This window comes from Eutrigla gurnardus (assembly GCF_963514095.1).
Source record: "Eutrigla gurnardus genome assembly, chromosome: 7".
NCBI lineage: Eukaryota > Metazoa > Chordata > Actinopteri > Perciformes > Triglidae > Eutrigla > Eutrigla gurnardus.
In genome coordinates, this window is record NC_139921.1 from 26,067,883 (window position 1) to 26,090,079 (window position 22,197).

A 22,197-nucleotide genomic window follows, 5' to 3' on the forward strand; every position below is an offset into this window, starting at 1 on the left:
TTTTTGTCTCGTTTCTCAACGTGTAGGGAAAAAAAGCATGTGTCTCTCACAGCACAAAGGACACATTAGAGCGTCTTTGTGTTCGTAGCTGCCAGTAGAAATGACCAGAGTGACACGCAGCGCCGCCGGTCATCTCTCCCTGAACCTTCAGAGCCGTTTCTCTTCTGCCTTCGCCTCATGATGCATATATTCTAACGTGTGTGTGTGTGTGTGTGTGTGTGTGTGTGTGTGTGTGTGTGTGTGTGTGTGTGTGTGTGTGTGTGTGTGTGTGTGTGTGTGTGTGTGTGTGTGTGTGTGTGTGTGTGTGTGTGTGTGTGTGTGTGTGTGTGTGTGTGTGTGTGTGTGTGTGTGAGAGAGATAATACTACATAGATACAGTGTAATAGGTTTTTTTTTGCTTTTGCTTGACAGTGTTTTTTAATGTGGTTAACTAGAGTTCTATTGTAATTAGATTTATTTTTTTCATGAGGACATGCTGCTATTTGGTCTTTTTATTTTTTGAAAAAGAGAGACGAGACTTTTGTCAGTCCAGATTTCTGCCAAATGTTGTAAATACGGGACAGCTGGACACAAATCTGACTGTGCAGGTTCAGGCAACGGGACATATTGTATGCTTGCGGCCATGTTCTTTTTCCGACACCAAAGAGTTGCTTAATTTCACAGAGTTGTCTTGATTTTTCCCAAATGGTAAAGAGTCCGTCCCATGATGATACCATGATGATACTATGATGATACCATGATGATACCATGATGATACCATGATGATACTATGATGATACATGATGATACCATGATGATACCATGATGATACCCTGATGATACCATGATGATACCATGATGATACCATGATGATACCATGATGATACCATGATGATACCATGACCACCTCGATACCCTCACCACCCAGACTGCTGTACGTGTGTTCACAAGACGTGAATTTGAAGAGTTGAATTCCAAAATGAGCTCTTGGAAATGCAGGCATCAAGTAAAACTTGCTTGAAGTTTTCATCCATTTTTCATAGATTATAAAGTATCCTGTGTCGAGTTATCGATCGCACCAAAACTGTTTTCTCTAAGCATTTTTGGAATAAAACCCTTCAAGTTCAGCTGATTTTAATGTGGCCGACTCCTCTACCGTCTACTGCTGAGATAAACCCACCTGAAAGAGCAGCTGTGTGGGTTTTGCACTATTTTTTTGTACTTAAAATCATTTTTAATGTGCTTATTTTTGTTCCAGTCCCATTGTCTTGTTTTTGAAAGGACCAAAATATGACAGTACCTATGCTTATCTATGTCATTTGCCATTCACGCGGATTGCTTCACTCTCAGATTTGTTTTCAATGTCGTGGTTGATGATACTACGATATATTTATATATATTTGAAAATGAATATATAATATTAATTTCAATAATATATTACAAATGAATACCTTTAATGTAATTTTTTGGGAAAGAACAACACATAAATGTCCAAACAATGGTTGTGCATAATAATCAATCATCCAGACATGACAGTGAACATTTTCTGGTTATATATTGAACATGCTCACGTCAGATTCAAGCTTTGCTACTGCAGGAGGGTCCTCTCCTCTTGGGTGGGCCTGCTGAGTCTTTCTACAAAGTGTGGCCTCGACTTTAAAGTGCTTCAGTTTGCAACATATATGGTCTAAATGGTCTCTTATTGCACATTGAAGGATGCATGATATTAAGTGTTTACAAACTTGAAACAACCATGTATTATCCCTCTTAGAGATTGTCTGTTCTGTCATTTGTATTCACCATCATGTTGAACAAAACTGAAGTTCTCGTCACACGTCCGAAGGTGTCCCATTTTCCATTCCATCATGCCAATTGTGTAAGTGTGAGAGATTATATTTATTTTATTGGTACATCCGTTTATGTTACTGTTTGCTCCATGAAAACTCTGGCTTTCCCTGCACTGTAGAGACGCGTAGAAATCCAAGCTCACAGCGCCGTGCAGGAGACCTCAAGGGTTTCACAGTCGCCATACCTCCATCCATCTGTCTGTCTTCTGGGATGAATATCTGTGGAGTTGCAGTATTTTCTCATAGTAGGCAATTTTTGTACAGTTTTATTAAAATAAATTTCACATGGATGTCTGACTTAATCTGCTGCCACAAACAATTTAGACTGTAGATACAGTATATATAGATATTATTGTGCAATGGAAAAATAAATGTAAAACCAATCATAACACGTTTTGTCTTGTGTTTTCTGTTTCACGTCGTACCGTTTGCTCGCTGACTTCATATACAGAGTAAATCTTTTACTGGTTCTTAAATTGGAATCCTCTGTCCATCCACAGGTCAGAAGTGTCGGATTTAATTTTCATGCTCCAAAACCTTCAAGCAAGGCCCAACACTGCCTTTTTTTCATCCAGAGGGATGGTGCCTCTGATTTATGCCACAGTTTTGTGCACAATTGGATTCATCTATTTAATTTGTAGTGTGAGGAAACCACAACGTTTTTTTTTATTATTAGTACAACATTTTCAATTTGTCTTCAAATTGTGGAAGATATAACGTCTCTTGAAACGATCATTCATGTGGTGTCTTCATCTTGTATTGTAGCTTGTATTGTTATATTTTTAGTGTTCAAGTCTTTTTACTTTTTTTAAATTAACGATGAACCTATACTTGATAATATTGAACTTAACTGAACTTAAATGATCAAATAAAATTATAGCACAAATCCAACAGTTTAAAAAAAACAAGCTGAATTATTTTTTTAAATTATGCACAACATTTTTTAGTATTTCTATTTAATTTAAAGATGTTTCCAGATTGAACATTATTGGATCTTGGGTTTACTGTGTAGAAATTCATATGAATGTAAAATAATACAGGTTTTATTTTTTATTTCGTTGTCTTGTTTTTTTTTTAATTAAATGCCCATGTATTTTTATTTTACCCAAAGTGGTTTAACTTCGTTATTTATCTATCCATTTATTTTTTTATTATTTAATTTTATTCACGAGTCCTACATTTCCCAGAAGCCCCTGCAGGTGGCGCCAGTGTTCCCTGAACTCCCGTCGTCCAGCGGGGCAAAAAAAAAAAAAAGAGAAGAAAACTACATCAGTGAGTGAAGCCGAGCTGCGCATCTTCACACACGCTGCCCGGACCGGCGGATGGAGCGGAGGGACGGCGAAGTTGAATTCGGCGCAAGCGAGAGGCACAAAGTCGGGCTCCGCTCGGAGCAAACAGACAATAATACCCCGTCTTCTTTTCTACCGGCGGTTTCGTGGCCGTTAAATGTCGCTCTGGCTTCGTCGACCTTCTCCTCTTGGATCGGGATGAGTGTTTCTGACCCCGTAACGGATGAATGAAACAAAGAGGATGGACGCTGCCTGAGAACCGGCTTCGTTTCCACCTTCGTGGTGACGAAAAGAAAGAACAACTTCACAGCAATGTGGTCAACTCGATTAAAGCCGGCTAACTTTACGACAACAGAGTAAGTTAGCGTTGAGAAAAAAAACGTGTTTTTGTTGTTTGCTAACTTCGACTTTACGCTGTTTTACGTGTGTTTACGCCTCAAAGAAGTTATATTCTCCCTTTTAAGCTTAGAAAACAGCCCCTCCCTCTTTGTGTAAATGGTTTCACATGCTAACATCTAAGAGGTGTCAAAGGTCAGGGTCAACAAGGGAGCCTTGAACCCGTCTTACGTCAAGAGAACTTGGAGAACGTCAAGGATGACGTGCACTTAAGGGGTCATAACCTGTGTTTCCTTAAAGATGAGCCACGGGCCGAACCTCGTCCTGGACTGGCTGTCTAAGCTCCACCTGGCCCAGTACGTGGAGTCCTTCATCGACAACGGCTACGATGACTTGGAGGTTTGCAAGCAGATCGGGGAGCCAGACCTCGACGCCATAGGAGTCCAGATCCAGTACCACAGACACCGGCTGCTCACAGCCGTGCACCGGCTCAGAGAGGAGGAGGAGGAGATGAAGGCGCCCGGCTACTATTTCACCCTGGAGCCTCTGAACCCTTTAACTCGCATCCACTCGAACCCGGAAGACGACTCCGGGACTTTGGGGTCACCGAGCACAGGGATACACCAGGCGTCCTGCCCCGGAAACCACAACCTGAGGTTCACGGACTGCAATGAATTTGTGACTTATCCCAAACTGAAGCTTAAAGTGCTGCTGAGGGACAAACTTGCAAAAGATGGCATCAACCTGGGAAGAGCACCATACACCCATAAGGTAGGCAGTTATTACTTCCCTTTAAAAAAAGAAGTCTCAAACACTTTTATATGTTGATTTGTTACGTTGGTGATGAAGAGTGTGACGTCCAACGGTTCTTCTTCATCGCTCCACGGATGCTTTGGTTTCTCTGGCAAAGATCTACTGTTTTTAAACATCACTTTCTCTTAATCCATCAAACCGTTTTCATTCAGTGGTCAAAATGAATCCAATCGATAACTTTTAGACCCAAAATCTACGTGGGTGGAACGTGATTTACAGTATATTCAGATATTCATCGCTCATTGAAATTACAGCAAAAGTGAGCTGAACTGGATACAAACATCCACTACATTTTTTTTAAGAAATCTTTTATACAATAGTTTATTACATTCACACTGCATTTCAACTGTTGTTCTGACGCCTTAGGCCTACATATAATACCCAGAATGCCATTCAATTAGCAGATAATGGTTATGAACGTGTTGCATTCACCTGTGGGTTCACAACTTTACTTATTAAAGACGCCGTTTTACTGCCTTTTTACTGAATAAAACATGCATTAAAACTAAAGTTTTTTGCATTAAAACCAGAGGCTGGCCGTTAAAACAGGTTGACTGCTAGTCGAAAAGGTTGGTGGTTTCATGTCCAGGTGTCCTCGAGCAAGGCACTGAACATCAACTGCTTCTGTTAGACCTGCGTGTTGCATGGCTTGTCGTGTGTGTGTGTGTGTGTGTGTGTGTGTGTGTGTGTGTGTGTGTGTGTGTGTGTGTGTGTGTGTGTGTGTGTGTGTGTGTGTGTGTGTGTGTGTGTGTGTGTGTGTGTGTGTGTGTGTGTGTGTGTGTGTGTGTGTGTGTGTGTGTGTGTGCGTGCGTGTGTGTGTGTGTTGGGGGGGGGGGGGATGAATAAAGGGCACAGATGGAAACAAAAAAAAGAGCCTTTATGCTTTAGTTGGTTAACAGGAATGAACTCTGCAGGCTAAGGTCAGTGGGACGCTGGATCAGTCTGCCGTCAGCACAGATGTTACACTTTACCGACAGCATGCCGTTTTATTTCCGGGGGTCTTCTCCGTCCTGACCACGGTCTGTCTGGACCGCAGAGACTCTGATTTAATGTAATTGCTGAGGATAGTTATCCTTCTTTGGCCTCGACCAAATCCGTTCAATCCGTAAAACGTGTCGGTGAATGATCCGCGGGCGAGACGGATGAAAAGCTGAGCGCCACATTTGGCTTACTTTCAACTATCCGTCGCTATCAGCAGGAGGTGGGATTGATGGATCCTGGATTTGATTACATCACAGAAAACTGCTGTTTACCACGAGACAATACTTGGCAAAACGGGTGAATCTGTTTCAGCTGTATTTTGACAGACTGTCACAGTGAATCCCTGCTAAAGCAGCACTGTTGGGACGCACCCCAGAATAACTTTACACTTCCAGACCCGAAGGCAGGCTGTTCTCAGCAGCGGTGCTTCTTTTAATGCACATTTAAAGTAGTCTTGGGTTTTGTTTTTCCTCCAGGAGGTACAAACTTAAAAAAAGCTCCACTGTGAGTGATGGGGTCTGAGAGACTGGTGGGCCAGGTGTAGCTTTCCAGCTGATTACGCTGATCTGCGTGTCACAGGAAATCACAGAGGCTGCTTTTTTTACTACGGCACTTTTACATAATGCCTTCCTATCGTGCAGGCTTTCGTACCCACGTGGGAAATTGCTGCATTTATTCTAAGAATAAGCTGTATAATTGCCGGGACCCCCGCGGTGCCATTTGCTTTAAAAAGTTTCCCTGTGTACCAATGGTATTGTACGTTTCACAGCTACTTCATGAAAGATTCAGAGGCTGAACAATACTAAGTGCAAAGGCGCTCTGTGATTCACTTTCAACCTTTCGTCAGAGCCACGCTGGTGCAGTTGGCTCGATCTAGAAAAGTTTGTTTCATTCTTTGGACGGCTCTGGAGTCGGCACAGTCAAACAGGGGTTGTAGGTTCATTCGTAGGGCAAAACCTGTGAAATACGTCGCTTGCCGAGATTGTACAGGGATGAATGGGATAGTAGCTACGCTGATGCTCCGCAGGTTTGGTGGTTGATCCTCTGCAAAGTAAGCCATCACTAACGAATAATTTCTGTTTAACTGTGGTTCTCCAGCCTTGGCTGTGCGGTTAACATTTGGAGGATTATGTAATCCTGCTTCATTTCAGTAGAAAATAGGCCAACCTTTTAGACTCATTAAATTTGGCCCAGTTGATCCTCCTCAGTACTTATTATGATGATCATTCAGCTCATTAACTAATCTATAAATATATATCTCTTGATTTTAGAGCAGCAGTTGATTTTAAAATATTCAGGTGGTGGGCTCCGTGTGATTACAGCGTTTTGGAACAGTTTGGCCTTTCAGGTTCATCAAACTTAGTCCATTAAACAGTCGCAGGAAGCAGGTATGTAGGCCAGTACGGCCCAGTTTCTCACTAGAAATAGCATACAGCAGCTTCAGGCTAGGTTTGACTCTGCCAGCCATACTTGGCTTAAATTCACACAGAGCAGGACCAAATGTCAGCACACTATAATAGGAATATGGTATCATTGTTGAGATATGCATGGAGACATTGTCTGGGATTTTTGGTTATTGTAATATAAATCACAATACAATTCATTGTTGTCTTTTTCTGTTCTTTTTAGACAAAATACCATGAAGTGTAACGCGGAGCGGAGATGGATTTGAATATCCGTGAAGCTCACACACAAATATATCTACGTATTACAGTCACATTTGTTTTCCAAATTTGTCAGAAGAATGAGGAACATTTAAAACACTCACTCTGCTCTATATTACCCTGTTTTTTTTACCCTTGTGTAGACGGATTCACACAGGCCTCGTTTCTAGGCAAAGTAGAACAGCACGGTGTGTCGTCTGGCTCTATGCGGTTTTTAAATTCAGAAATGGTAGCGCTGTGGATCCGTTGTCCCACAATGCCTCTGCTACTCAGTCCGGGCTTGGTAGTGCAATCAATGAGCAATGTGCTTTTCTGACTAGTCATGCATCACTAGTTCACACAGGCCTGCAGGACCTATTAGTGCCTTTGAGAGAGAGAGAAAAAAAAGTAATTCGATTAAAGCTGGTTGAGCTGTAAGTGACCTAAACGCTGGCACCACAACACGTGTTTCACTGAAGGTGTATTAATTAACACAACATAGATGTTAAAGGCAATCTAACCTCAAATAAAAGCGTGAGCTTGTTTCTCCCAAAGGTAGAACCCAAAGAAATAAAGATGTTTATACCAAAGGATAATGGCCAAACCGTATCTATAAAGTCTTCCTGTTTGAACTGGTCCTCCATACCTGACATAGTTTCAGTTAGTGGGAATAAGAAGATCCTAAACTGCAGCGTCTCTTCTTGACGTAGTCTAAAAAGATCTTAAATATAAAATGTAGTTGTTAACTTCAGGTTTCTACACATTGCGCCAAATGATAAGCTTTGTCATTTGGCAGCAAAGAAAACGTGATATCGTCACTCACACACAGACCCTGCTGTGAAGGATTCCTTTATTAGCCGTGTGAACAAAGGGCTTCACATCCCCGGAGTGCCTCATTGAAGAGCCCGGCCTGAAAAACACCTTCAGAATGGGGAAACAAGTCTTAGTTGTTCAGAAGATTTCCCTGTGTTGCTCTGCCAGCGGATCGGAGGACAAGCGGAAGCAGCAGGCCCCTTTCGGATGGAAGAAAAGCCCGTCTGAATAGGTCCTGCTAAAATACAGGCTCTGCAGCAGCTGACAGCTGCCTCTGCCTTTGTCGCTTTTAAAACGGAGACTCAATAGACGTGTTTTTGCGGAACAAAGTTGGTTTTGAAACACGGGCACCGTTTTTTAACGACCAGGACTGGTGCAACATTGTGTGGGTTGGGACCTGCCATTAAAACGAGACTAACGTCTGTCAGTGTTTCCTCTGTGCTGCACACACACATCGCTTTTAAAACGAGGCTTGAAAACACGGTGCCTCAAAGCAACACGTTGCCTGTTTGAGGTCAGCTGGGTCCTGTCCTCGTGTGGTTGTTTTCCCCAGTCCCGAGGGACCCGCTTGTCCGTCGCTCTCGGGGTGCTTCGGCTTCTTCCCTCAGTCAAAGGACAAACCTGATCACTCAGCAGTAGGAACCCAAGGGCCTGGGCTGCACCAGATTTCTGCCTAAAAGCCTATTAAGGCAGTTTTTTCTCGCCACTGTCGCTGTAACGCTTGCCCCTGGGTGTTGTTGGGACTTTGAAATTGTGTTAAGTGTCCTGAGATGACTTCTGTTGTGATTTGTGATATGTTCACAGCGGCTCCACTGATATCGGTGCTTTTTAGACCTTTTTAATGAACACATCTGGTATTGGCCATGGTCACAGAAATATCCATACTGCCTGATTATTTTTCTGTGGAATATAGCTGTTGAACAGAGGAAGAAGAATGTACCGGAACGTGTGCTTTTGCCAAAAAATACCGATATTGGGCAAATTAGCTGAGTTGGTGCTGCGTTTTCACGTCATCGCCTTAGTTCTGGGATTGATTAGGGCCACGGTGCAATCGCACCGAGCACTGGCCCCTACAGCTATGAGCACTCAACTGTTTGACAATACATAGTACCTAGTAGTTCTCAGTACTTGAGTCTCAGTAGTACTTGGTAGTACTCGGTAGTACTTGAGTGACAGCTGAGCTCAGTGTCACTCAAGCTCTGGCATGTACTGGCAAATGTTTGACAATACATAGTACCTAGTAGTTCTCAGTACTTGAGTCTCAGTAGTACTCGGTAGTACTTGAGTGACAGCTGAGTTCGGTGACATGTACTGGCAAACAGTTGAGTGCGAAGTATTTGTAGTTGTATTTGCCTCTAAAACAACTCTGTCTCGTTTGAAATCTCGAAGAATCTCATCGTAATGTATATAAACTCCGGCAGTAGCCCCCGTGGCCCTTTCAAAATTTCCCGGCGGGGGAATTTTCTAGTTTTCATTATTATGTAGGAACACTGGTCGTATAAACACCAAAAAACCAACACACAGCACTGATTGCATATTCACATTTGGTTGTGTTACTGTGTGATCTATCCATTACCACCCTCCTCTCTCTCATCATGGAGAGTACTATAGGGAATGCCTACTTTATGGACTTTATTCATGTTATGTCAGGATAGATTAAAGCAAACCAGTGGACCATTTCAGGACTATTGCTGGATTATTGCACTGATGGTGCTGAGGGGGGTTGTATAGTATTGCACCGAGCACTCAAAAGCTTAACATGCCATGAACACGCTTGTCACATCCTAGTTTGAGATTTGTTAGTTTCGTGTCCAGCTTGTTAGTCATGCAGTAGTCTGTTCCTCTCCTCCACTAAAACAGGGCTGTACAAGGACAGTTGTGATGTACCAGCACATATTCAGCCACTGCACATTACATCACCGCTGCGTGAAAGCAGCCATGTATGTTGTTTACACAGGGAATCCGTTGCTATGTATAATGTAAACCCAATATGTTAAACAGAGCATAATCCCTGACCCATATTTGTGAATTTAAGAATAGCATTGTCCAGCGTCAGTGGACTGGAGGTTCAACACAGATAATAGCTAATTGTTCTTCTGTGTATACCCGTCCATCTAGTTGATTTCCAATTGGTGTTGCTTTTTCAAATTAAAAACTGATCCAGAAGAATGTCTTGAGGGGTTCGCCCAGAGAAACCAAGAGAAGTGCATCACGCACTTAGTGTATGTCCAGCGCGACACCATGTTCATCCCTATTTTGGATTTAACAGGATGTAAACTCAAGAATAGAGTTTTCTTTTCCCGATTGTGAAGGTTTTTGTGTGTAAACCTTTCATTCGCAGCCCCAGCTACTGAAACAGCCTTTACCTCTCTGTTGCCTCAGCTATTGTATTACGATGCTAAGTAGGTCTTTGAGACTATGTGGCGCTCTCTGAATATAAATCACTGTGCGGTGGTCGTTTTGCTGTGTGGCGCACGCAAGAGGCCGTTCAAATGAGACGGGAAGTTTGATTTAAGTCCGTATTAGAGAAAAAGCACTCAGAGCTGCACATGCAGGTGTCTGTTAATTTGTTTTGCAAGAGATGAAATATAAAGATTGCCAGAGACATGTGTATATCTATATTATATTATTATATAAGGATATAATTCACTCCATAACCTTAACAACATTAAGTCTGTATTAAAGCGTTGGAATTTAAATGTCTTTGCTCATTTGTTGGTCTTGTGAGTCAGTGCATCGGTTTTCCCTTGATATATTTACTCACCTATTAGATTTCATATCATATGATGGTCTTAAAGCTGCTGGAGACTTTTATATGCTTCCCAGCAGCAGATTTGCCTGTAACCTGCATGGATTTCTGTGTATAAAGATGTTTTTGAGTGTCTCTGAGGCCCTAACCCTTCCTTTTTCCGTCGGTCTTTGAGCCACTCAACATTGACCTTGATCACGTTCCATTACAAGGGTCTACCGATGCTCCCTGCTGGGCTATTTTTACTGCATGTGCAAGATGGGCCATTTCAGCAGGGTTAGCAAGTATTTTCAGTCGGTCAAGCAGATGAACTTGAGTTGCTAGATGTAGATTCTCTCTCAGAAAAGAGGCCCCCTTACTCTAATGCTCTTATGTTTCTTTTGTTATTTATTTATGGGGCCACATTTTGCATGATTGGATACAATATATTGGTCCATTGTAAAGGTTCTGCCATTCATATCAGTTTAAGACCCTCGGGCGTATTTCATTAAAGTCGGTTCATTCATATATAATAATTCACCTTCACTATTTAAATGTTTCATTGTAAAAAGTATTGTAATTTATCATGTTTAGTAAATATATGTAATACTAAGAGGACTTAACGGACACAATTCCTTATTTCTTTATACTTTAATCGTCAGTCTATAAAGACTCTGTTAACATACGCTTCTTGTTACTAAATATTTCATCATGATCAATTAAACCAACACAGAGATCAACCGAAGCCTGACTAAACTGCACTGTAATCCGTTATGACTTGTCGGAAACATGGAACCACATTTTTTTCACAAAAAAGAAGCGATTAGTTTTGTTTGTTGCTTTTTTCATTCATCATCACAGATAATGCAATCTATTAGTCCTGTATTCCTTTTCAAATATAGGTCATCTATGGATTGCAGCTTGTAGTTTGTTTACATGCTCAGACTCTCAGTAAATTAGTGCTAATTCCACGTGGCACATAATCATAATGTAATTCACTGTAATTATGCAAAGGCATTATGAACAGTGAAGGAAATTCCTGGCAGGATTATGCATTTTTGGTTGATTTTGTTCTCCATAAATGGTGCATTAATATTATATTTTGGTGTCATTGTGTTCATGTCCACTGCAGTGCTGTCTTTTAATACTGTGTGCAACTGTTGAGGTATTGAATTTTAAGTTCTACCACGCTGAGCATCAATCGTGTACAACACAGGATTGATTTTGACCCTTAATTAAGAGCTTTCCATTCCAACACGTCGTGGTCAGAGGTGTGTAAAGTCAGAAAATGCCACTCGGGGACAAAACGATTGAATGAAATGCGTATTCAGTAGTAGACACATCAAGTTCCTTTATGCTCATGCTGTACATGTCTTGCAAGTATTACGGATATGGTCGATATGACACTTTCGTGTTTTGACTCAAGTGACTTAGAGGAAATCTCTGGCTTCCAATCCGTCTGCTTTAAGTTTCGGTCCATTAGTGATTTGGCCCTGGCGGCCATCGGGCTTAGACTTACATTTCCTCCACTGATAGATCTTGTGCGGTGTGCCATGACAGCCATCCATCCATCAAAAGTCAGGGTTGATCTATTTTTCTGCTCCCTGCATGTGCTTTTGTGCGCTGGGATTGACAGGTATCCAGTCATCAATAAGTAAAATGCAAACCTCAAAGAGCAAATCAAATTAAAGAGCATCAGAAAATTCAGAAAATGCCTAAAGACCGATTGTGATTGCCTGTCTTATGTTGATGCCTTTGCTCCCACAGCCTTAAGAGCTTAGCAAGACTCAATCAGCGGTTTATGATTCCCACCTCTTAAAACATTTTTTGCAGACCGGTTTTTACTGACATTGTTGTATTTGCCTTGTGGTTTTTTATGCAAACCTATTGTTTTATGGAAATGTATCACTATTGAGCAGTAATGCAGTGGTATTTGTCAGCTTCCCCACAGAGTCTGCTGCTACTTCCATCCGGATTGGTAGCGTGGACAGCCAGCTGTACTACCGGTTGGATCAGTGTAACCTTGGTCTGCCCATGCAAGAGAGCTTTCATACAGTATAAACAGCGTTTTAACTGACCTTTCATGGAGACTACGGCAAGTTATACATGGGAAAAGCCAAGGGTCACACTCCTGCAGTGCAGCGAATACTGCATCTTCAGATTATGACCCACTTTCCAACCACTTCTCTTCTTCTCCACAGCAGCTTCGACCCTCCCCCCCCTTATAAATTTCATATGAAAAATCAACTTGACACTATTGCAAAGATTCAACCACAACAAACTGTAAGCTGAGCTGCCTCCCTGGTGATCAATTTGCATAGAAAATGTCTTTTCATGTATTCACTGCCACGTGAAATCAAGGGGACAGGATTTCTTAATTCATCCCCATTATCCTGCATTTTATTTCCTAAGAATATTTAATGCGCTTGATCTCAGCCTGTCTGCATACATAATGTATATTTACTCCAAGAAATCCAAGTTAAATGAAGCAGCAACACTGCAATTCAATTTGTTTTGGCTCTGGTTCACATCAACCTCCTTTTTTTCTCTCTCAGTGGATTTTTATAAGCTAGTGTGAGCTGCTACACATTTTCACTCCTCATGTGAAATATAGGAAATGTTGTGACTGCTGGATAATTGTTTAATTGTTTTTGTTTTTTTAATCTAATTTAGATCAGGCTAGTTTTCTAATTTTTTTTTATATCCTTTATCAGGGAAAAAATCCTTCTGCAATGATAATAAATGTCCTGAATCTTATTTATTTGTAGCCATTATTGTATATTAATGCATTTGTGCTAAATCCTGACACTATATGGATACTGTTGTAAAGATTGCACTTTGTACTACACATATTTTATTCAACCTTCCTCTCTGGGTAGACCTATGTTGGAAACCTGAGACCTCAAGAAACCTTAACAACCCAGTAATATTCTGAAAGTGGGATGCAAGTGATATCACTAGACTGATTGTATTAATGCCTATGTAAGTCAGGTCTTACAGAAAGTATGGGAAATCATTGACTGCCTTGTTACACCTTTTAGGTAACATCTGATCCACTGACTTCAGGTTGCAGGATCACAGAGCCATTAAATAAATCGAACAGATCGCTCGGTCGTCCCACTCAGTTTTAATTAAATCCACATTTTACACCTCTTTCTCTCATTTATGCTTTGTAGTTCTCACTTGTTTCAAGAGGCTGCTGTACTTTACATTGTTAATTGACCCTTAGTTAAGAGGCTCATTAGATAAACCCTCACCCATGTAGCCCATGCTGTCTCTAACTGCACTCCCTGCATAAATGGTAGAGAAATAAAAAAGCAATTTCAGACAACATGCAGACAGTCGGGTCTTGAATATGCATTTGCAGGATATATCCAGGATGTCAAATTGATTTAGCAGTGAAAACTGGTAAAAACAAAAAAAAAGATAGAAGCGAAAACCTCCTTCCATGCTTTCTGGGTATTGAGTTTAACTATTGCAAAACATTTAACCATGACTTGCATGAGAATCTCTGGCCCAGAGCCAGAGAGTTGTCAGACCCTGGTTGGATCCAATTTTACGCTATGATTGGCCAAGTCTGTCTTCAAGGGGGGAACTTAGCAATGGGTCTGCTGGATACTTCCAAATGTTATTGTGTGTTTTTCACTGGGACTGCAGTGGCTGAGAGCACCTACTGCACACTAGGGCTGTGCCGATTTCCAGTTTCACTGGTCCGGTTCGGTGTCTGGGCTAAACCGGTTTAATTTATACAAACCGGTTGAACCGGCATTTGTCCTTATGGCACATTCTGGAAAATTAAAAACAATCAGCTAAATCAACGCGTCTTTCATTAGTAATAAGCAGCAATAATGACAAGTGATTAAAATAATATTGTGTTGTGGAAGACAGAGATCACATTTCAGTCGAGGTGGGAGGGGGAGATGCGCGCACAGTACCTTGTATTTGTTTACATCGACGCTTTGAAGACGTGTTGCTAGGCGATGCGCCACAGGAGCATTTAATGAGCCGAGCATTTAATGAGCCGAGAAATTTAATGATCCGAAGACGATAAAAAGCTGCTAGCCGCCGTTGCATCATCAACACGTATATGATGATCTGGTTCCGCGATGCCGCAATGTTTTGTAAAAAGAGACACCGTTGTTACGCCGAAGAGCAAAGTTCTTTATTAACGGTACGATCGCGGCATAATTCTGAGTCTGCTTTCCGTAATTACGCCGCAATCTTCTGTGTAAAATAAAAAAACGTATCACTCGGAAAGGTCTGCTGTGGAAAAGTGGGAAAGGTCGGTATAACCGGTTCGGTCCGGTCTTTGGCTTAGTATCAGACCGGTTTAATGTTTAAACCGGCCCCAGCATAGTGCACACCGTTAAATTGAGGTTAATGCTCAGATGGCTGGTATGTGCCACACATGACATGTTCAGAATACATTGCAACTATCTTATTTCTCACCTCTGCTGAGCCTCATCAGAAATGCATTAGTTTTGGGTTGTGATTATTTTATGTCATATGCATTGAGAAAGTGACATTGTTTGACCATTTTGGACCCCCAGTCAAGGTTTGGAGCCAGCGTTTAATCGTCTTTCTCCTGCTTCTCATCGGTCTCATCGAGTGCTTCCTAGCTGCATATCTCTTACATCTTATCTGAATACATGTGGCAACTCTTTGAATAATGGATAGCCATGTTTTTCCTGCCTCAGTTACAGTGAAGAAGCATGTTCCTCTAAAATACCTTCTGAGGAGCAGGCTGGGCCTCCTGGGAAACTAAATGGCCATGAGCAGAGCTCTTTGGCGTACTCGTGTACCGCTGTGACGTATCCCTCAGGTGACTGCCGGGAAGCCAAAGAAGAGTGATGGTGATGTTACAGTATGTTTCTGAAACCATTCCGGTTTTTTATCATACCAAAGAATCAGGGCAAACAAAATTGTAGCACTCTGTGAGGCTACGCGTATCCGCATACGAAGTAATGTCAGTTGTGAAATATTGATTGTCACTTTTTATATCTGGACAGGTTGAGTCAGAAGGCTTTGGTCAGATTTCCCTGTGTTTTTTGTTGAGAACCAGCAGTGTTGTGGCGGTGCTGAAGGGTTTCATAGTGCTTACATTCTCATGTCCTCTGTTTATTGTCTTTGATCCTGCTCTGCTGTCGGCATGCTTAGTCTTTTAATCTCACAGTAGTCAACAGTATGTTGGGGGTTACCAACTGTCTATACCATGTAAAAGATTAAAATATTAAACCCTAAAAAGGTCACTTGCGTGCTACAGGTCAGATATAAATGTGAGCAGTAGCGGTGATTGCAATAGGAATTAGCTGTTTTTTGTGACCGGTATAACAGCATTGTGCAACAGACCTGCCATATACATTAAACATTATTCAAGTAAGGTCTCTTGATCCTCTATTTGAGAAAGGATTGGCCCCTGAGACCTAGATGTTTCTTAGAGTTGGTATGACTGCCTAAACATGCATTTGCACATCGGTAAAAAAAACACATTTTGGCCATTTTACAAGGTTTTGGTGACCGCCCCAGTTTACTACCTGTCAGTTACCAGACTATGTCCGAGTGTGTTGAAGTTTAATCCAAAATAGGTCTCGCACCAAGCCAAGACTGACCAGATTTGAAAGGTTTAACAGAGTTCTAAAGCTATCTGCATGAGCTGTATAATCTAGGCAAAGTCATCCAACTAATTATTGAATAAAATCCCAAAGTGATGAGTCCAAGTCAAGGTATATGGAATGCCACTTCATTCAATATAAATAAGTAAATATGCCTATGAATGTTACACTACAATTACTACAAAAAAAAAACCAAGTTCCCATGTCTTGCTTGCCCTCTGCTGATTTAAGTAAAAGGGGTTTGGCAACAACTCAGGCTCAGGCTCACTAAAGGTGGACTGACCTTAAAGGTAGACCAGCTATTCACATTCGCAAAATCTTTTTGATTATTTTCATTAACTGATGGTATTTATCGGTCAAATTCTTGTAGTCTGATAACTGTTAATTGTTAACATCCGAGCCAGGCAGCAGGCTATGGGCGTTCCAAACATCCCCTGGCGTTTGTGCCAAGTGGCTTAGCGAAATGTTAAATGACATGTATTATGGTAGACTCCACTCATACTGCTTAACACTCACAAGTGGGCCAAACATGATAGCTTGGGTAAATCCCTATTCCCTCACTGCCAACTGGTGATATTATACAGCTTATATCTACATGGCACACTTTATGTCAGCAGAGGAATCAATGACATCCGGACGTGTAAGTTGCTTGTTCAGTTGATGAGGGTTGCCTTGTCTTTTGATTAATTCATTTTAGGTTGGATTTAATAATACACATTTAAACCTGTCAAATTGAAACGTGTTTACCATTTTGAAACCGCAACGATGTTCAAGCGAGGGTGAAATTGATTGGCTTAATTCAACCAATTACCATTTGATTAGGGACCTGCTAGAATAGTTGTATCAAATCTCAATTGTTGTATCTGATTGTAGCTCAGATTCCTGGTTATTTGATAGAAAGTAATCTATTTTGCACAGAAACGGCAAGACATGTGACCTGCTCCAGAAATATTTTTAATATTATTGTTTTATTTTTCGTTTGCATCTTCACACCCAACAAATGGACAAAACATTGGGATTCACTGGATGTATTTATTATAACTGATAAAAATATCCAGTTGGACTCGAGGATGACCCAATTTGAATTTGGTGGTCAAAGGTCAAGGTCACTGTGACCTTACCCAACACATTTTTAGTTAGTCAAGGATTGATATACGAATTAGGACAATTTTATGCTAATGTATGAAAAGTTATGAAGTGATTCTATTTTGACAGACATGGGTGTAAACCGTATCTTGACAGGTTGGTGGAAACAAACAAGTTAACTCGTGTTTAAATACTCCCCTTATTGTTTTCTATGGAAACCCACACACCAGTAACAACAGGATGCATCTCATTGTGGAATAATAAACATTCATATGTTTACACATAAACATCCCCTAGGCTTAATCTCATTGCTTCAAACGGTTATTTCTCGTTAATGAAATGAGAATACTGCAACCCAATATTATACGAGTGTTTCTTCTTCTGTCTATATTTAACCAGAATGACATTGTTGTTTGTGAAAGTCCTGCTGTGCAATTGTGCAGAGTGCTGGATATGAATACATTTAAGCTCATTGTGTGTGTCGGTCTATCGACAGCTAATCTTGCATATTACTGTAACCTGTATATTCTCTCCCCTTCATTCTCCTGCTGTCATGCAAACACTCTGGACAGCCAGCCGGCCCTGCTCCCCACCCACATGCCCTCAGACACACCTGCCAGAGTTCTGCACTCTGCTAAGTGCACTTTTCTAGTTGAATTATGTGCCTATTTTGGTCAGAACTATTGTGCCATTAGGAAATGTGTGTGCAGTCATATGTCACAGAGAATACCTAATGGAGAGACTGACCTTGATGTGTGATTTGATAATGTCATGGAGAACCAGAGGGATAAAGCATTGCGGTTTTCCTATCCATCAACGGTCTGACTTGCTTTATGCTCTTGTGCATAAGGTAAGGTGCATCACCATGGTAGTGCAGCATCATTAAACAATGTGCAGAGAGGATGTTGAGGGCCGATCACTTCAAGTCACTGTGTTAAATCATGACATCGTCAAAAGTCTGGTAGTGGAGTGCCATTCATTCATGGGAACGGTTCACTTGCCGAGGATGTTAGGTCGCTGCTGAGAGTTTGTGAGATTCTTGCTGACATCCCGACACAATGAAGCTGTGTAACTTCATTTGTGGTATTGAGCTTGGTAAAATGTGCCAACAACCGTGTGCCGGTCACACAGGATAATCCACAGATCTGGCTGTGAACCATTTTCATTGTGAAAACACCTTCCTCTAGATTAGAAACAATGGAAACCTTTTTAAGAATGATAACAAACCAACTAGGGTTGTCACGATACTAAAATTTTCAACTCAATACCGATACTCAGGAAAATATTCGATACTCGATACCATTTTCGATACCACAAGGATGAAAAAAAGACCCCAAAATTTAAAAGAAATATTTTTATTAACAAAAAAGATACTTTTGAAAATGAGTATCGTATCCGGATACAACATTTTAGTATCGATACTTTTTTGAGTTTCGATACTTTTGACAACCCTAAAACCAACCCTATCAAAGCACTTTAAATCCATGATGAGCTCTTATTTATGCAAAGGCACAGAGGGATTTCAATAAGCCATGTGAGACGTAATGTGGTATCATACAGCTATATGGGTCAGTAAGGCTTGATGCACAACCAACAGTCAAGAATATTGCTTTTTTTTTGTTTGAATGTCTTATTGCATGCTGTGGACTACTTCTTCTGTTTTCTGGCACTTTGAGCAGTGCATTTTGGGTAGTCATTAGCTCAGTGACACCCCATGGGTGGAGTGTTGGTTGTGTACCTTATGGAGTCTGATGTGATAGACTGTCATGAGGCCCATTGCATTCATGACTAACCCTGGCCTGTCTTGCTGCCCCCTCTGCTGCGGGCTGCACAGTCACACAACCAGACATGACAGCTGTGGTGGATACTGAAGCCTGGGGTTCACCTTTGCACTAACAGGTTTCAGAAGTTGGCATGTCTGCTGGCGTACGCCTGGCTTTCACTGGGATTAGTGCAGACAGGCCAAAAAAAAATCCATATGGCATAATGAGGCCAACGTACCACTGCACCAGGACCTCTGGCCCAATGTCTGGTGGTTTCTAGTCAGGGTGAGTCACTAGTGAGAGTGGTGCCTCCAGTCACGCGTCTAATAAATATTAAAATCATTTATTTGGAAACAGAGAGGTCTGGCTCGTTACGGTTTGATTTCCAGCTTGCTGCATACCTCTTCTTGACTATTATCCAAGTAGACAGTTTACATCTTGCAGACAGTTTCTTAAATGTCACATAGTTATTATGTCACTGTTACGAACCATGCCATGCTTTTGTTGGCATTTGAATTTTAAGTTCAGTGAAAAGGTTGTGGATGGTGGCATGGTTTGGAGGTGAACACATTGTCCCGTCCATGTTCGTAAAATGTCACTATGAACGTTAAACAATAGCTGTTTCAGGATCACCGCAAAAATACAGAGAAGTAAATAATACAATTTAGGGTGAAAAACATCCGCTTGTGGTGGTTGGACCTGGGTCAAGTATTGTTGGCAAATTTTTAGCATTTGTTTTAATCTTCTTAGTGCAGCAGATGGGTGGGTTTTATCTGCGGGGTCGGGAAGGGGTCGTGCCTGTGGAGGAAAGTGTCAACTGGGCTGGAGAATATTGCATTAGTTTCCTCAGCCACAATGCATGAAGGCAAGCCAATTGACCAGGGGACGAACTCAAAATGCATATTTGAAATGAATTTCTAATCTAATTGTGCAGTTTATTCCGATTTTTAGATCTGCCCTCAAAGAAGGTCAAATGCAGTTAATCTATGCAAAACGTGGATCATCACACTAGTGTGATTATTTATGAATTCATAAGCCTCTCTTATAATTACATTCTTTGACTGTGACGCATTTTTGTAGTCCTAAAAGGGAAACCCAGAAGAAAGACTTCACACCGATCAGATGAGAGTGTCATGCCAAGCTATTATTGTGTTTTTGATTTTTTAGTAAGCTTAGTGTGCACATTTCGGGCCTCACAGTTTCCATTGTTACTGTGTGTTGTTGCTCAGATGTGTTGCATGACATGAGTTTGCAGAGATTCCTGAAGAAGTCTTGTTGGTGTCCCCCGGGGGCCAGTGTCTGCCTGCGGCAGGCTGCATCTATTTGTGGCTCAAGTCCACTGGCTTGAATATTTATCACTCAGACTTGCTTTCATGTTTCATTCAAATGTGCCTAAGTGTCCGAATATATCACTCCGCAGACTGCGGGTCCGTATCGCGGGGTCACCTCGTTAAAACTCGGATGACTTGAACTTTGAAAACGTTGGACTTGCACGTCATAATGAAACGGTGAAGTAAACGCGGGAGAGGTCGGAGCCGCTGACATTTAGCTCTCAGCTTTTCAAAGTTTGTCTGAAGAGTCATACTGGCAGAAGAATTGATTCAGAGTGCAACAGATTTGACATGGTTGACATGATGCACCGACGGACCCAAACAGGTTCATCCATGGATGTAAATCTGTGGAGTAATAGAAAGCCGCTCCTTGGCTTTCGCTTTGGCTCTTCATTTTTTGACTGGATATTTAGTAGAAATACTGTCTTTGTTTTTAATTTGTATTCTACAAATACAAAGTTGTATTTGTATGTGTTCACTGGGGTATTGGATCATCGCTGTTTTCCAAGTGGGGATTTATTAGTGTCTTTTAGAAATGGCCTTGTCTTTGTATCGTTGTCAAGGTTATGTCCACATTGATGCACCGTATCCATTATTCACACAGTGTTCTTTGAGGCCTATTAGACATGATCACTTAATTGCCTCCATAGTGGCCAATAAAGTCTACATGGGAAACGTGACTGTGTTCATCTATTATCTCATTAGCTCTGGAAAATGACATATTTATGGCTTGTCCGCATGTAAGTTTCACATAGAGGATCACATCACGTAATGCATTTTTTCCCCTGCTTTTAGAATTTGTTCTTTAATCTGCTCCCTTTGTTCTTTGGGGAAGACTGAGTACCCCAACACACACACACACACACACACACACACACTTAAAATGAACCTCATATATGATTTACAGTATGTAGATGCTCTCTTGCCGCAGCTTACTCTGGATAATACATTCCACAATCACATCTGCTGTGGGATGTGTATGCAGTGTCTTTGTGACATTTCAGCCTTCAAGAACCTTCATATAGGATTAACTGCAGGACCGTTGGATGAGCTCTACCTAATAACATCTGAGTGCATTTTGTAGGGACGAGAAATTGCTTTCATTTGCAGTGCCTATGTTTATTTTCCTGCACTAGCATGCCTCTAAACACCAGAGCGGAAATAATGCAGCAATCCCAGTTGTTTTGCAAATATTTTCCATTTTGTGATCATCAGACCGGATCCTGATTGTTCCCCCTTTTACCCACACTTCCCCCAAAGGACAGAGTTTGGACCCTTGCCACTAACGGAAACCGTTCCAGTGGATGTCCTCTTATAGTTTTCACTCACCTCTGAGATTGTGATTAGGTTTGACTTTCATTGTGTCCATTAATATGTAATAACACTCAAACTGCTGTTCTGGCGAGGGCAGCTTGGCCTCCATCTTAAATGATCTTATGTGCAGAAGAGTGACTCAGAATCTTGGCTCCCCTTTTGAGACGATCACTGTCAGTTCAACTCATAATATCAGTTACACACTATATATATATGTATATGTTAACATCTGAGTGGCCACAAATGGGACTCCCCTTCATGGGCTAATGATTCCCAGTGGACAGGTTGTCACTGTGAAATACAGAATTATTTTTCAGCTTTGTTGGCAAATCTAGCATCTGTGTCAATGTCATGCATGGTTGCCAGGTTTCAAACAGCAGAAATTCACTCTGAGCTCCATAGAAACTAGCTGTGTTTCATCATTTGGCTTATCTTTGATGTCTTTTTGGATGTTGTTTTTGGACCTGGATTTCTCTCTGAAAACAGCAGAGTGTATGACAGCCTACTATTTGTTTTCTGATCAATATATCGTGTTATTGTTTGCAACAATAACAACTGTACATTGTACAGGTAATTGATTTACTTATGTCTATAGCATTTAACCCATTGAGCTGGGATTGACCCTCTAAATGGACACATTATAGCTAATGGATGGATGGATGG

At 41.3% G+C, this 22,197-nt stretch overlaps 1 protein-coding gene and 1 long non-coding RNA gene across 2 annotated transcripts in view; one reads left to right on the forward strand and one right to left on the reverse strand.

The window, feature by feature from the left end:
- Nucleotides 1–235: 235 nt before the first annotated feature.
- On the reverse strand, nt 236–2,208 carry LOC311016536. The gene is made up of 2 exons (XR_014597502.1): nt 917–2,208; nt 236–766 (listed from the first exon to the last, which is right to left on the reverse strand). It is a non-coding gene; the product is annotated as an uncharacterized lncRNA (long non-coding RNA).
- A 1,520-nt stretch (nt 2,209–3,728) lies between these two features.
- The window catches only part of LOC311016186 (SAM and SH3 domain-containing protein 1-like), a 38,320-nt gene continuing 19,851 nt past the window's right edge, over nt 3,729–22,197 (forward strand). Inside the window, exon 1 of the mRNA XM_084013752.1 lies at nt 3,729–4,221. Coding sequence (XP_083869878.1) covers nt 3,751–4,221 — 471 coding nt within the window. The 5' untranslated portion in view covers nt 3,729–3,750. The remainder of the gene's footprint in view (nt 4,222–22,197) is intronic.